The following is a 15,931-nucleotide window of genomic DNA, read 5'->3' as shown; positions in this document are numbered from 1 at the left end:
TTGCACATATTTGCGCTTTTGTCAATCTTAGAGCTGTACACACTTTAAGAAATCTTTGAAAACGCAATCGTCAAGAGCTTGAAGGAGTATATCAGAGGACGTTGTAGTGATTCAACATCATGGGATTGTCACTGCAAGAGGAACAGGAGGAGAAGGGTAGTTCAAGTAATCTTGTTAACGGTGGACCAGTCGAGAAGAGTGGACAAGACGAGGATAAGAGCACGGCGATAAACATGGGGAAGTTATTCGGCAACGGGAAGATCCACCCCGTGGAAGGTCTCTCTGCCACCGACAGTCTCAGCGATGATGACACCGGGGATGACAGCGAGAAGAACGGCGGACTATCTGCCGACGGCAAGCGGAGCTCCGGTCTCTGGACGTCCCTGCGAGCCGCGGTGAACTTTAACTCGGCCTTCTTAGCGCAGAAGAAGAGAGCCCGTAAGACCACAACCACGCAGAGGGTTGATTCCTTCCTTGAGAAGTTCACCGTACGGCAGAGGGAGAACTTCGGGTACGACGACCCGGAGAATCGCGGCGATGGCACGGATGGGATGTTCGACGCTGAGAAGGAGCTACCGCGGACTTACACCGTCGACCCCGACGGCCAGTTCAATTTCTACTGGCTGTTTGTGGTCACCATTGCATTCGAGTACAACATCTGGTTTGCGATTGCCAGAGAAGCCTGGCCTGGTCTTCAGGACCAGGGCGGCATAGCATGGTTCATTCTAGACTACGTCTTCGATTTCATCTACTTGCTAGATATCTTAGTGCAATTTAGGACTGGGTTCTTAGACCAGGGAATACTGGTACATGACGGGAAACAACTCGCAAAGCATTATGCTAAATCGTGGAGCTTTGCCGTCGATCTCCTTGCACTGACTCCCTTGGATTTCTTATACTTTGTGGACGCAGTCCAACTGCATCCGATGTTTCGTTTCCCGCGTTTTCTCAAAGTCTACCGTATGACTTCTTGGTACTACATGGCCGAGGCGAAAGCCACGGAACCCAACGTCTTCAGGGTGTTAAACATCTGCCATGTACTTCTGCTCCTCGTCCACTGGTTTGCCGCGTTTTACTTTATGCTGTGCCAGAGGATTGGCTTTGGGACTGGGGACTGGGTCTACCCCTCACTCGATGGCGAGTTCAATTCTACGGCCAGGATGTACCTGATGTCCTTCTATTGGTCAACGCTCACCTTAACATTATTGGGCGATATCCCTGTTCCAGGATCGGAGTGGGAGTAAGTCAATCTTTTTTTTTTAAAGTTGTGTTCAGAAGTTGTGCCTAAAGCATCAATATTTTTGTTCAAACAACAAAGTTTCAGAAATTGTGTTGAGGCAATTTCGTAACGGCGTTATACAAATGATCCCGAAAATAGCCCAAAATAGAATAAAATAACTGTCAATTTTCAAAATTGAAGGCGTCAATTTTCAAAATTGAAGGCTCTCGTTTAAGGGTCTATGTACTTTGGTAGAACAACAAAATACTATATCCACAGAATTACACTAAACTTATAGAGTTTGAAGATAATGACAGTAAAAAGCTTCCCTGAAAATATTAGTTGCTGGGGTGCTGTAGTTTTTGAGAAATTAGTAAAACAACGTCACGAAAATAATTTTCGTCTCGGTGATCACGAGACGAAATTATTTTAACATGTAAAAACGTATTTTCATGACATTGTTTTACTAATTTCTTAAAAACTCAGTGGACATTGTGTTTTGTGTTACAAAGAGTACCCAAATTCTTTAAAGGCACTGGACACTATTGGTAAAAAATAAATTACTCAAAAAAGATTTGTTTCTTTTATGCCTATGTAAGATTAGAATAGACCTACTGGTCTTTGACAAAATCAAAGGTGTCCAGTGCCTTCAACAGGCATGTACATGTATAAGTTATAAGCTTAACAAAAAAACACTGCAAAACATAAAGGCGGAAGCAAACTCATCCAATTCCGATGACCTCTATACCTTAACTGAGAATCATCATCAGCGCTATCAATTATAAGTAGCTTACCGTATCAATTGCCCATAATGACATCAATATTATTTTGATAATATCGTTTTGAAAAACCACAGGATATTATGTCAAAGCCTAAGTGGTGTTTGAAGTTTGAATGGTGTGAAAAAAAAAGATAATATAATAAACTTGCGGGTAAAACAATGTGAAAAATCTCTAGTTGTGGGTGCTGGTTCTGAAAAGAGCCAGTGTGGTATCAACGTTTCGAAAAGGGGACTTTAGACCATGTGAACTTTGTTTACAATAAGTGTGACCTTGTACATTCTTGGGCTAGTCTGGCAGGCAAGATATTGCGCTGGTCATATGGGAAAGTTGACATTTTGTCTCATAATTTCCACATAAAACCAAGAGTTATGAAAGTAAAAGCTGGACATGTTTTGAGATGTGTTCCCTTTCATCATATCAAAAGTTGATAAGAATTGGACAGTGCAATCTCCATAAAATATTAGATTTTATGTTTCCTGCAGGAAGTCCAGGCTTGGTGGCTCTTTTGTAATTATGTGAAGTCACAGGTCACATCGTCTATACTTTGCTTCTCTTTGGGAGAAAGAGTTCATACTGTTCGAACCTGAAGACGAACAGAGTATACTGTTCGAAACGTCGAGAAAAAGCTTTTACACACGGTTGTACCCGCAAATTTACTAGGCCCTAGATTCAAATTGTGTCTTATCTTATACCACAGTCTGCTATATAACACAATGGGGATGGTTAAAACCACACAGTGATACTAGTTAATACAGTGTTGATTTTCAACTATCGAATAAACACAACTGTCTTTTTGTTTAATTATTGCGAAACAAACAATAATAATCTTTGTAAATAACATCGATAAAACCCGAGTGACGAAGCAGAAACATCAATTATAATATAACGTAAATTCACATAAAAATAGAGTCAATCCGCAGTTTGCTCAAAATAAACACTCATTTGCTTTTGTTATTGTTGTTATTGTTTATATTATTACTGTTTGTCGTTGTTATTTTTTCCCAAAGGTACGTCTTTCAAATTCTGAGTTACTTGATCGGAGTGATTGTCTTTGCAACAATTGTTGGTAAGTGAGATTTATATTAACAGCAAAATACACGCAAGGTCGAATTCCATGAAAACAAGTTGACAACTATTATTTATTTTCATATGTTATTCTCGCACTTTGCATTACACTGGTCACAATACTAAAGTGAAAGCTGTAATGTCTATATTACGGAGGCATATAACGCAAAAACCCACACGCGAATCTATTTATAATGGGAGACTTTCTGGGACGATAGAGGGCAGCAGACTTACCGGGTAAATCCATTCTCAGAATTATGCGCATGTTCAGAACTACGTAAACAATGGAAATTTACCCGGTATGTCTGCTGCCACCTAGCGTTGGAAAGTCTCCTATTGGTTCACAATCCCTTATTCAGCAGGCACAACTTACAGAGTTTGTGTCATTAATTGTTTGTAAATCGTATGTAGTAAACGTGAATCCGTAAGAACTTCTTTTAACTCCGTGACTATGTATAGTGTATCAGTATCAACGGATTATGAATCCGTATAAACGCCTTTAGAATACACAAGAACGCTTTTTGGATCGGTAAGAACGCCTTCGAACGTAAGAACGTCTTTTGGGTCCGTAGGAACGCCTGTTGAATCCGTAAGAATGCATTTTTAATCCGTAAGAATACCATTTGAATCCGTAAAAAAAACCTATTTGAATCCGTAATAACGCATTTTGAATCCGTAAATAACGCCTTGTGAATCCGTAAGAACGCCTTTTGAATGCGTCAGAACGCCTTGTGAATCCGTAATATAGGATTGTGAATCCGAAATAACGGTTATTCAAATAACAGATTGTGAATTGGTTTAGGGATCTTAAAACCATTTTAGACAGTTTTTGTGGTGCTATAGGGCCTTTCGCAAATGTCTGCAGGGGCTATGTTGTATATTGCTTTAAAGGCAGTGGACACTATTGGTAATTACTCAAAATAATTATTAGCATAAAACCTTACTTGGTAATGAGTAATGGGGAGAGGTTGATGGTAGAAAACATTGTGAGAAATGGCTCCCTCTGAAGTGACATAGTTTTCGAGAAAGAAGTATTTTTCAACGAATTTGATTTCGAGACCTCAGGTTTAGAATTTGAGGTCTCGAAATCGACCATCTAAACGCACATAACTTCGTGTGACAAGGGTGCTTTTTTCGACCATCTAAAAGCACACAACTTCGTGTGACAAGTGTGTATTTTCTTTCATTATTATCTCGCAACTTCGACGACCGATTGAGCTCAAATTTTCACAGGTTTGTTATTTTATGCATATATGTTAAGATACACAAACTGTGAGCGCTAGTCTTTGACAATTACCAATAGTATCCACTGCCTTTAATAAGACAAAATAATATAATAGAAAAGCTGGTAACCGTAAGGTATGTAAAAATATTTCTGGGGGGTAACTATGTATTTGTTCACTGTACATGTACTTCTTTTTTAACAGATGCAAATCAAGCTAATTAAATAAACATGATCTTTGGACCACAATGTGACAGCATTGGCGCCCACGTTACCTCAGCCGATTGACAAAGATTGACGTTCCGCAGGGCAATTATCTGAATGTTTCCAGACAGGGCCCATCGAATAACAATTATTTGCGCCATTTTAAGTTTGATTGTCCGTGAATGACCCTGAATGTCGTGGGGTTGGCCGGGGGAGCAGGTGTTGATGATACCCTTGCTCTATGATAAGACGGGCTTGGGTTAGGCACCCTATAGCTAATATATTGGGGTATAGCTAATAGGGTCTGATTCAAATATTAAAGGCAATGGACACCTTTAGTAATAATATTGTCAAAGACCCGTATTCACTCACACTTGGTGTATAACATCTTTTGATGACAGTTTTATACTTTTGTTTTAACCTTGACAGCCCCTGTACAACTTGTAACTATTGTGTATGTCTAAAGATTTTAAATTAAAAATTTAAAATAATGCATACATTCAATAAAAAAAAACTGATGTGAAAATTTGGACCCAATTGGTCATCAAAGTTGCAAGAGAATAATGACAGAAAAAACACCCTTGTTGCACAACTTTGCATGAAGGGACTCAGTTGAAGTATGTATATTATTATTTGAGTGGAAATAACCTCTTTCTCAAAAACTACGCTACTTCATAGGGAGCAGTTTCATAAACATATAACACCCAACATCTTGCAATACGTCTTTTGCTAATTTCTGATCTTTTTTCAAAATGTTATTCTTAAAGGGCAAGTTGGTGCCGTCATAGAAAATCGGAATTCTCTACGTCTCGAATTCGAAAGACACGTGGTGAGTTGGCGAAATTTAAATATTTGGCATTAACCATTTCGAAAATGCAATATAGAATAAGAACGACACGACAAGAGTGGCAGAAGAGAACGGATTTGAATGGAGGAGGGCTTCATTCAACAAAACGATATAATGACGATGTCTACTAAAACATACATTTTCTGGATATTATTCTCCGATAAAAACGGATACCCGCATCGCATTACATTACTGAAACACAGAAATAATTATTGGCAAAATAGGGAGACCGTCAGCAACAAGGCCGGATAACTCATGTTCGTAGAGTCCTGTTCTAGTCTTTGTTCATTGTCGCCCAAAATTATTTATACACTAGACCGAGAGATAGCATTCAAGTGAGGCACTGAATTCATGACGGACTCGTAGAGTCAAACCAATATTATGCACCATTGTTATGTAGAGGAGAATGAATATTACTGTATAGTTTGTATTTATACAATGAATATAATTTTTGTTTGTACTTCGTTGGCCATTTTCTTTTAGGACAATGCTAAAAAGTACATGCGGATGTACAACGTTGCGAAGGATGTACAGAACCGCGTGTTACTGTGGTACTTTTACACATGGAGAAGGTAACGATCAACCAAATGTTTTCGAAATACAACTTTTATGATGACAACAAAAACAAATCCACAGTTAATGATCTTAATTAACTTGCGTTCTGTGATTATTATGTTGATAAATAACAATGGAACTCGTACCCCCATCAAAATGAAAAAGTAGACTTCATATCCCGCACATTCAAGAATGATCTCAAAATTCATCTCTTTTAATAAAAACGTTCGTGACCTTCTGTTCATTTTCATCTTTATCTCAGATATTGTTTTGTTAAAAGGTTTTTCTTCGCCAGGAGTGTCACTCTGTGACAGACATGGCGCATAACAAATCGCCACTATTATTAAGTTGTTATACTTCTTACCTTGTTGTTAATATGAATTTTCCTTTCTTCCGTGAATGAAGATCTAAAACCGACGTTAACAGTTTAGGTCCCCTGCCGACCAAAATTCGAACTGAACTGGCGATGCACGTCCATCTACAGACCCTCAAGAAAGTAAGAATAACTGTTGTTCCTGTAAATTTGTCTTGGGTGGATGAAGGCAATTGGTGCAACAAAAATGTGCATAAAACCCTGTGCCAATTACACTACAGATACTAGGTTCCCATCTATAGCGCTTTACCACACCCCTGTGCGTATAGCGTGCGAAGTCATACCTTTTCGATCATTCGTAGCACCATGTAATGGTTTACAAAGTGCCGTGGTGGAATCATGCAATCAATCAAATCATGCAGGAAAACCAGGGCGAACCCCTTCTATAAGTGCACCCATGGGCTATTTTACGGCCGTACGTCCCATCCGAAGGACGCAGCATTACTGGTTAAGTGTCTTGCTTAAGGACACAAGTGTCACGGCTGTGGATTCGTACCCACACTCTGCTGATCAGAAACACCAGAGCTGGAGTCCGGTGCTCTTATCTGCTCGGCCATGACAAGCTTTCTGTTGTTATTTTAATCAGTCTGTGCTTGAACTTTAGCACCCAATCAAAACAAAGCAAACACCCGCGCGATCGGAATTTGCACTCCAGTCATGTGATAAATACAATAACTTTCAGCAGACAACGATTAATTTAAAAAAAAATCTTCAAACATCATTTCCTTTTTTTTCGGCATCAAATTTTACGTTCAAATTGATTTCATAATGTTTTTTTTATTTGTATTATTACTTATTGATTTATTTGTTATCAATATAAACCACATTGTCATTGGTACATTTTTTTGCAAATATTGTGATCTTGACTCTGATCATCAGGTGAGCATCTTTAACGAGTGTCCGCCAGAGTTTCTCCACGACCTCGTTCTCAAGATGGCAACGTGCATCTACACCCCTGGGGACCTAGTGTGCCGGAAGGGTGAGGTGGCGAGGGAGATGTTCATCATAGCGGACGGTCTTCTCGAAGTTGTCAGGTTGGTTTGTTGATTGGTGTAGGTTCGAATCCCTACGTAAAACAAAGCTTTCCATTGTACATTTTTCGGTAACACGATTTTGTATAACACTTCAGGTTAGTTTATTTGTTTATTGGGGTGGGTTCGAATCTCTACGTAAAACACAGCTTTTCATTGTACAGTTTCGGTAACACGATTGTGTATGACACACCATATAGTATATTCGTATAATTATGCACATGGTGTTATCACAAACTGAAAAAGCATTGATACCTCACCATGCAGTGCCTCAAAACCATAGGATATCATTTAAGGCTATCATGTGCTTATGGCGCTGGACACTAATGTGTCACTTAAACCAAACCAAGTGCATTGAAACCAAGATATTACCAATATAGTTACAAATTGAGATACAATATTTTTGATTTGCCTACATAGGCCGGACGGCGTTGTCCTCACCACTCTGAAATCGGGAGATTTTTTCGGTGAAATTGGCATCATGAATCTGGGAGGTACGGCAAATAGGTAAGAAATATAATATGACTTCAAAGTCTAGACCCATTATACATTCCTTTACAATAAACCGTGCATTATTTATCCATACTAGTATTGCTTTTGTAATTTCGACATAAATGTGCATTATAGTATTGATATGACAGCATTGAAATAAATGTTGCTGAATCTAAACTTCGAACAACAGTTTTTTTACGGCAGTTTTTCAACATTTTCTAGCGGCAGGAGGAAGATGTCCATCCACCCCTACCCAATGCAACACCTGCTCAAATCTTAGGGCCTTGTCACACGAGACACGCTCTTCCAGTGGTGCGTTTTGACGGTCGTAACCAATAACTGTTTTGGTTGAGTTGCCAATTGGTTAAGCATTGACCAATGACCGAAACAGTTATTGGTCACGACCGCCAAAACGCACCCCATGTAACTTTGAGGCAACCAACTGCAGTGCATGCTACACATTGACAGCACATGAGTAATTTTTTCGAACAGCTTACGATCCCCAGGAATAGTTTGAACATTTTAATGTGGATACCTTTTCATCATGTTGCCTGGGAACTGGTTGCCTGTGGATTGCCTCGGGTAACATTATGGGCCTTAAGCCTTTACAGTATTGCGCACCCCCCCCCCCCCCGCGTCAGAACTGAGTGAAAAGAAGAAGAAGAAAAAATAATACACAGCTCCAAACTTAGGCCTATTTTGTTTTCTATCCGGACCCCGCGTGTTTTGTTGTGTTTTCTTTTTAAATAAGCCAGCCAAACTCTGTTTAGCACCTTTGGGGGATGAAAAAAGACAATTGGGGTGTGAGACCTCCCTCTCTCTCTTTTAGTTTCTTGAGTGCCCTTGATGGGTTTAAAGCCACCTTTTATTTTAAAGGCCCATTGAATTTGAGTTTTTAATCTCGTTTAGAAGCACTTAGAGGTAGTATACATGCCTCGAGGGTGTTGATGGCCGAACAGAGTAACGTGTGTACATTAATGGAGGTAATAAGCTTTTGCATTTAGCGATCGATACAAGTTACAGTGGGGTCATTATTTGGTTTTGTCGGCGTAATGATGATTTAAAGGCAAACAATATCAGGAAAGATGTTCATAAAAAGTTACCTGTAAGAGATTCAGCTGAATGTAGTGTTACTATTGAGAATATACATCTAAAAGTAGTCATTAGTAGTGGCATTTTCATTAAGAACTTCGAATATTCACACACGTTTAGCCGGGTATCACCGCATCTCTTGCCGTAGCATTCACAATACGGGCGCTAGGGAAATTTGAATCTTCAAAACTCGCCTTCCGGTGAGATTCATTGACGATGTAATTATATGTGGTTAAGGGGGAGGTTGAAGCACGGTTCATACTCCCTGCTAATGCGAAACGAATATTGACGTCATAGCCATGTTTTGTGCTGCCAATTGTTCGCAAGAGTTAAGCACATTTCAACTATTTTTAAGTATACGTTGTGAATAATTTATGACGCCAAAATTCGTATCGCATTCGCAGGAAGTATGAACCGGGATTTACGGTTTTCTATGGGGTTAGAGTTAGGCCGGGGTTAAAGGGTATGGATTTGTTTTAAGGGGGAAACTAGCACAATCACCCTTAGTTATGATTTTTGTTTTCCATCAGACGCACAGCAGACGTGCGCTCCGTGGGTTACTCTGAGCTCTTCACCCTCTGTAAGGGAGACGTACTGGCTGCGTTAACCGACTTTCCACAGGCACAGGTAAGACAAGTCCCATAAGAAAGCTTTGGGCACATCAATGTTATTACCCAAAGTACCTGCATTCTGCGAGATGGACCTGACCAAATATTGACAAGTAATGCCGGCCAGTAACTTTTCTCTTTACTGATCCACAACTTGAAGCGTTATAGGAAGTTTGGAAGGTGTATTTTGTTTGAGCCGAACTTAAACGGTCTTATTCGATCAGAAATTGTTTAACAAAAAATTGTTCAATAACGCAATTGTAGCAGTGTAGACAAGGGATTCGGGGGACTCGGGGTCCAAGTCCAACCACTTTTTCGTTTTAACTTAAATGTTTTAGCTAACCTTCCGGTGCTTACCGCACGAAAATAAATGACGTCACAATGCAAATCCACGGTAAACACGCAAGATGGCCGCCCAATTTTTCTGCTGACCTGTGAAATACGCTAAGGTTTAAGCAAATTTGTCTGCTACAGTAAGCACGCAGATTTGCTTACCGTTAAGCAGCGCTATGAAATTGGGCCCAGATGCTACAAGCTAGTTTACCAGTAGGGGTGTATCACTATAAGATGTTCTAATTTTGGAGTTGGGGTTTATAGGGTTATAGAGTTAGTATGTTTATGCTTAGGGTTAGTAGGCTAACTATGTTCTTGTTTTTGTGCGTTGTTATAATTCAGATAGTCCTTGAGGAGGAGGCTAGACGACGGTTAGACACGAGTAGGAAGTCCGAGTGTTTGATACGACCGATGGGTGCTGCAGACTCGAGCTGTACAGAAGCATCTGATATTGATAGACGTGCAGTCCGGGCGTTTAGTAAACGTCGTACTGCTTCAGCATTAGGATCATCAAGGTAGTTCATCATTACACGACGGATTGATATCTTTCTGAGATTGTAAAATTTTCAAAACCCCTTCTTCAAAAATTATGTCCATGTTTAGTTCAAGTTATACAATTAGAAATACTACATTTGTATGAGTGTTATTATTGAGTTCAAATTGTTTGTTTTGAAGTGTTTGCTTTTGCACTAAAGATCGCACCAGATTAGTTTATAATTTCTTTCTTCAACCTCTGATAATTAACGCCATCACGCTAACCAACTTTATCATTCTTCTCATTAATAAAAAAAAACTATTAAATATTTTGAATGTATCTTGAGCTAAATCTGACATAAAAATGTATTGAACGTTTAATTTGATACGCTTTTTACACATTTGAGGCAGGCAGATATACATGATTGTTTGTGCAATGCGTATAATTTCCTTTTTCTTACTCTGTAACATTTTTACTGTAGGGTATTTTTCAATTTATAATTGTTATTGTTTAAATTGTTTTATTCTAAGTAAACTTTGATGTTTTTATCTTGTAAATTGTCATGCAATATGACCACGGGTCACAATGTGATAATGTTTATAAAGTAAACCAAAATACTATACCATTTTTACTATTTTATTTCTTACAAACATTGCAGAAATAAGCTCGTTTCGTCCTCGGAACCCCCGTCGCCTGGTCGCGAGAGCGCCACCCCGCTCGCTGACTTTTCACCCGCTTTGTCAAGATGGAGTCTGAAGCCTATGCCACTGAAAGTGTCGCGACGAAAACGAGGCTCAAAGAGCAGTGAAACCTCCAGAGAAAACGATAACGAGGCTTGGGTGAATGATGTCATTGGTACAGTGCAGTCGAGACTAACAGAAAAATTGGTAATTAAACAACAAGAATGTCCAGTTCCCAGCCAATAGATAGGTTTGCCCGGAGTCCATTTTTCATTCAGTTGCATCGGGGATAATAGCCTTTTAATGTTGATTAAAATTAAGATATCACGCAGATAAAAAAAAAAGGATTCGTTCTGTTTCACTATGAGAGCATATAGGCATCATGTCTTTAAAGGGTCTGAATACATTATGTTTGGTAACAACTCTGAAAATTACTGGCAATAAAAACGTGCGTGTCAAGAATACAGCAGCTTTGGATAGTAGAATGCACCACTTGCTTTTCAAGTTCATAACCAGTAATTTCATTGGATGAACGTGCAGTGGTTAAAGCTTTCCATACTGTGTTTGAGATGCAGGTGCAGTTGACAAACATAACCTCGGACCAACCAAAACTCGTCTGCTAAAAATGCAGTGTGCACTGTATATTATGTACAGTTCTTATGTATGTTGGGTTTGACTGAGAATCTCCATGTGAAATGAATGTAGGTGAAATATGGTTATGGACGGGGAATGACCTAGGCTGAAGGCCACTCTCTGGCGTAATTCACGAGCCTCGAAGCGTGACGTCAGATGTTCAGGCCAATTTGTTTACAACTTTCTCTCTTCTCAACAGGAGCAACACAATAAAGAGAATCTTCACCTCTCGTCTCGCATCCGGGACCTTCGGAGCCAGCTAAACACGAAAGACCGAGAGAATGAGCGGCAAGCGAAGGAGATTAAAACCCTTCAAAACAGGGTAATTGAACTCGAGGTAATTCCGTCATTTTGTTATTAAAAAATAATAATAATAAAGCGCCCTCTATTGCAATAAGGGAGACTACGGAAATTTTAGACTGGTCACCTAAGGACAGGTATTGTGTTTATGTTAACTCATGTACGTCAGATTTAACTCCGCATCTCATGAAAGCCATTTGAAATCATGCGAGGTCTACATTAGAAAATCAAAGATTTTTCTCTTGAAGAGTTTAAACCTGGTAGGCTCAGATTCACGGTGAAATTCTGCCTCTTAAAAAGCACTCCGAATGTTAAAAAGTTATTTTTTTATTTAAAAAAAAAACAGTTCTTCTCGATATCCTTATCCTTCTTCTGTTTCTATTGAAAGGAAAAACTGAAGACAATGGAAACTGTACATAAATCATCAGGTGATTCCAACAATGTTTGCGCCAAGGACGAGGTGACATGAAACACGATCTTCTTTGCCACAAACTTGATTTTACATCATCCCCACCCAGTTGACGGTACTGCAAGTGTGGGAGTATGAAGCAAGAGCCGTGACCCGGGGATGAGCATGGATAACTGGGGTGGACGCGTCCAAGTCCAAGAATTATTTGTTCTGAGCAGTCTGGTGATGATTTTGTTGTCACCATGTGAATTTTGTTTACAATAAGTGTGACCTTGTACATTCTTTTAGTATTCTGGCAGGCACAATACTGCACAGGTCATTGGAAAGTTTACATTTTGTGTCACAATTTCCACATTAATCCAAGAGTTATGAAAGTAAAAGCTGGACAAGTTTTGAGGTGTGCCCTCTTTCATCATATCAAAAGTTGATAAGAATTAGACAGTGCAATCTTCATCTTGCATTTCTTCCATTGGCTCTTTTGTAAACATGTGATGTCACAGGTCACCTCGTCTATACATTGTGCAGGGTTGTAGTTTGTGATTGGGGGTTGCTTTGTTCAGTGAGCTTCGTTTATCCATGAAGGATTGTCTTCCTCCATGGTTGCACCTTTTGTCAAGTAATGAAACGAAAGCCCTTCCTTTAATTGATCCTTTTGTCTATTTATTTGAGTAAATAGAAGTCGAGAGCCGATCTGTTGGCACTGGGCCCTTGTCACACCCTGGGCCGAAGGCAAACATTCCGGGAGGGAATCTCTCCATGATTAAGAAATATCACAACTAACTGAACTCTGGTGTTGAGTTTGACTTGATTCGGGCATGGATCAATAATTCAGTCATTTGTGACATTTTGAATAAACACTGCTTGTGTGTTGACTATGGAATAAATCAACAGAGGGCGTCATTTCGTATAAACTATGGCTCTTTTCGAAACCAGTGGTAAGGCCTAATGTAACAGGCGGAACAAGCTGAAGCCGGGGCCCAAGCCCTTTCCGTGGTTTCGCAAAGGCTATTTACCACGGCCTTTTCCGGCCTTTTTCAACCACGGCCTACTCGGATCAGTCATTAGGCCTTAAGTTTTGAAAAATATGGCGAAACCGTAGTTTTTAAGAAGGAGTTTATTTCTTACCCAGAATATTTTAAGGCAATATTTTCTAGCAACTTCACAGATTTGTTATTTTATGCATATATTATTGTGATACACCAAGTGAGAATACGGGTCTTTGACTATTATTACCAAAGTTCCCCAGTGCCTTTAACTGAGTTAGTTTGAGAATTATTTTTAACACACACGGCGACCTCTGTTCAGTTTCAAGTCCTGGTGGAAATGAGCTGGAAAAAAAAATATCGAGTGCGGTACATCAATTCGTGAGAAGAAGAAAACAATGTCTTTGTATGGAATTCGTTAGTTGGCTGTCACAGTCATTGATTATTAAAGCCATTGGACAACAAACCTGTGAAAATTTAGGCTCAGCTGGTCATCGGAGTCGGGAGAAAATGACGGGAAACCTACCTTTGTTTCCGCACGTTTCGCCGTGTCATGAAATGTGTGTAAAATAAATCCGTAATTCTCGATATCGAGAATTTATATTGTTTTCTCAAAAAGTAAAGCATTTCATGGAATAATATTTCAAGAGAAGTCTTTCACCATAACCTTCTGTAAACCCTGTAAGTTATTTGTAAACCTGTGAATTTTGTTTTTGTCCTGTACCGAAAGTGTCCAATGTCAGTGGTCACAATAAAAAATAACATTATTTTTTATTTAAATAAGTGAGCTGATCACAAGGCGACATTGTTGTTTAAATTATTTAGAGGACGTGTTTTGATTGTGTTATTCAGACATCATACAAGTATAACCCTTATTAGTAAAGGCATAACGGATAAGCATAGTAAGAAAACACTTTTGATTGGGTTTTATTTAAATAATGTTGAACCTTGAAAGTCCTTTGGCCTGTGGGCCGGAGGAAGTTGAGTCAAACGTAGGGCCCCGTTTACAGGAATGTTGGACAAGAGTAGCCGTCACGGGAGGGGGGGGGAGCATTTCCAGGGGGGTCGCACACTGGTTAGAGGATTTTGTACCGAAATTCTTCCCCTAGAGAGTCTACCCCATATTACCGGCGTACATTCTCCTTCAGCCCACATGGGACAGAATTTCCGGTAGACAGTAAGTTTTCAAATAAGTGGCCGTTTTTGGCCGCCCTGGGCATTTTTTGTACCAGCCGCCTGCAGCCGCTATGATCTCTGAAGGGAAAGAAGAACATTGATTTAAAGACGGTGGACATTATTGGTAATTGTCAAAGACCAGTCTTCTTACTTGGTGTATCTCAACTTATGCATGAAATAGCAAATCTGTGAAAATTTGAGCTCAATTGGTCGTCGAAGTTGCGAGATAATAATGAAAGAAAAAACACCCTTGTCACGCGAAGTTGTGTGCGTTTAGACTTGAGGTCTCGAAATCAAATTCGTGGAAAATTACTTCTTTCTCAAAAACTACTCCACTTCAGCAGAGGGAGCCGTTTCTCACAATGTTTTATATTACCAACCTCTCCCCATTACTCGTTACCAAGTAAGGTTTCGTGCTAATAATTATTTTGAGTAATTACCAATAGTTTCCACTGCCTTTAACACTGGAAACCTTTGGTAATGTCAAAGACCAGTCTTCTCACTTGGTGTATCTCAACATTATGCAACAAAGCTGTGAACAACTTGCAAGGTAATAATGGAAGAAACACCCTTAAAACGAAGTTGTGTGCTTTCTGGTGCTTGTTTTCGGGACCTCAATTCTAATTCTGAGGTAGGTCTCAAAATCAAAAAATTACTCTTTCTCGAAAACTACGTTGCTTAAGAGGGAGCCGTTTCTCACAATGTGTCATATTATGCTACTATCAACAGCTGTATTGCTTTAACCAAGTCAGTTTTTATGCTAACAGTTATTTTGAGTAATTACCAATAGTGTCCAATGCCTTTAAATAAATTAAAATTAATGATTAAAATTCACTAAACAACCATCAAGCACTCCTTTATCCTCTTCCACCGACCACCACTCCCCTTTATCAGCCTTCAGGACAAAAGTTATTACTTCCCTGGCTCAAGTTTTAGTTTTTCGAGAAAGAAGTAATTTTCCACGAATTTGATTTCGAGACCTCAAGTTCTACTTGAGGTCTCGAAATCAAATTCGTGGAAAATTACTTCTTTCTCAAAAACTACTCCACTTCAGCAGAGGGAGCCGTTTCTCACAATGTTTTATACTACCAACCTCTCCCCATTACTCGTTACCAAGTAAGGTTTCGTGCTAATAATTATTTTGAGTAATTACCAATAGTGTCCACTGCCTTTAACACTGGAAACCTTTGGTAATGTCAAAGACCAGTCTTCTCACTTGGTGTATCTCAACATTATTCAACAAAGCTGTGAACATTTGAGCTCAATTCGTCGTCGAACTTGCAAGGTAATAATGAAAGAAACACCCTTAAAACGAAGTTGTGTGCTTTCTGGTGCTTGTTTTCGGGACCTCAATTCTAATTCTGAGGTAGGTCTCAAAATCAAATTCGTGAAAAATTACTCTTTCTAGAAAACTACGTTGCTTAGGAGGGAGCCGTTTCTCACAATGTGTCA

General features: G+C 39.4%; 1 protein-coding gene across 1 annotated transcript; it reads left to right on the top strand.

Moving 5' to 3' along the window:
- Positions 1-119: 119 nt before the first annotated feature.
- On the top strand, positions 120-12,617 carry LOC117290191 (cyclic nucleotide-gated cation channel alpha-3-like). The gene is made up of 12 exons (XM_033771448.1): positions 120-1,240; positions 3,009-3,067; positions 5,260-5,321; positions 5,823-5,911; positions 6,300-6,390; positions 7,147-7,301; positions 7,719-7,805; positions 9,413-9,509; positions 10,166-10,338; positions 10,957-11,185; positions 11,811-11,948; positions 12,300-12,617. Exons 1-12 carry the CDS (start codon positions 120-122, stop codon positions 12,378-12,380), a joined length of 2,382 nt encoding a protein of 793 aa, XP_033627339.1. The 3' UTR covers positions 12,381-12,617.
- The last annotated feature ends 3,314 nt before the right edge of the window (positions 12,618-15,931 follow it).

This window comes from Asterias rubens, chromosome 5 (assembly GCF_902459465.1).
Source record: "Asterias rubens chromosome 5, eAstRub1.3, whole genome shotgun sequence".
Classification (NCBI taxonomy): domain Eukaryota; kingdom Metazoa; phylum Echinodermata; class Asteroidea; order Forcipulatida; family Asteriidae; genus Asterias; species Asterias rubens.
The sequence above is the reverse complement of the archived record's forward strand: the minus strand, read 5'-3'. Positions and strand labels throughout refer to the sequence as shown.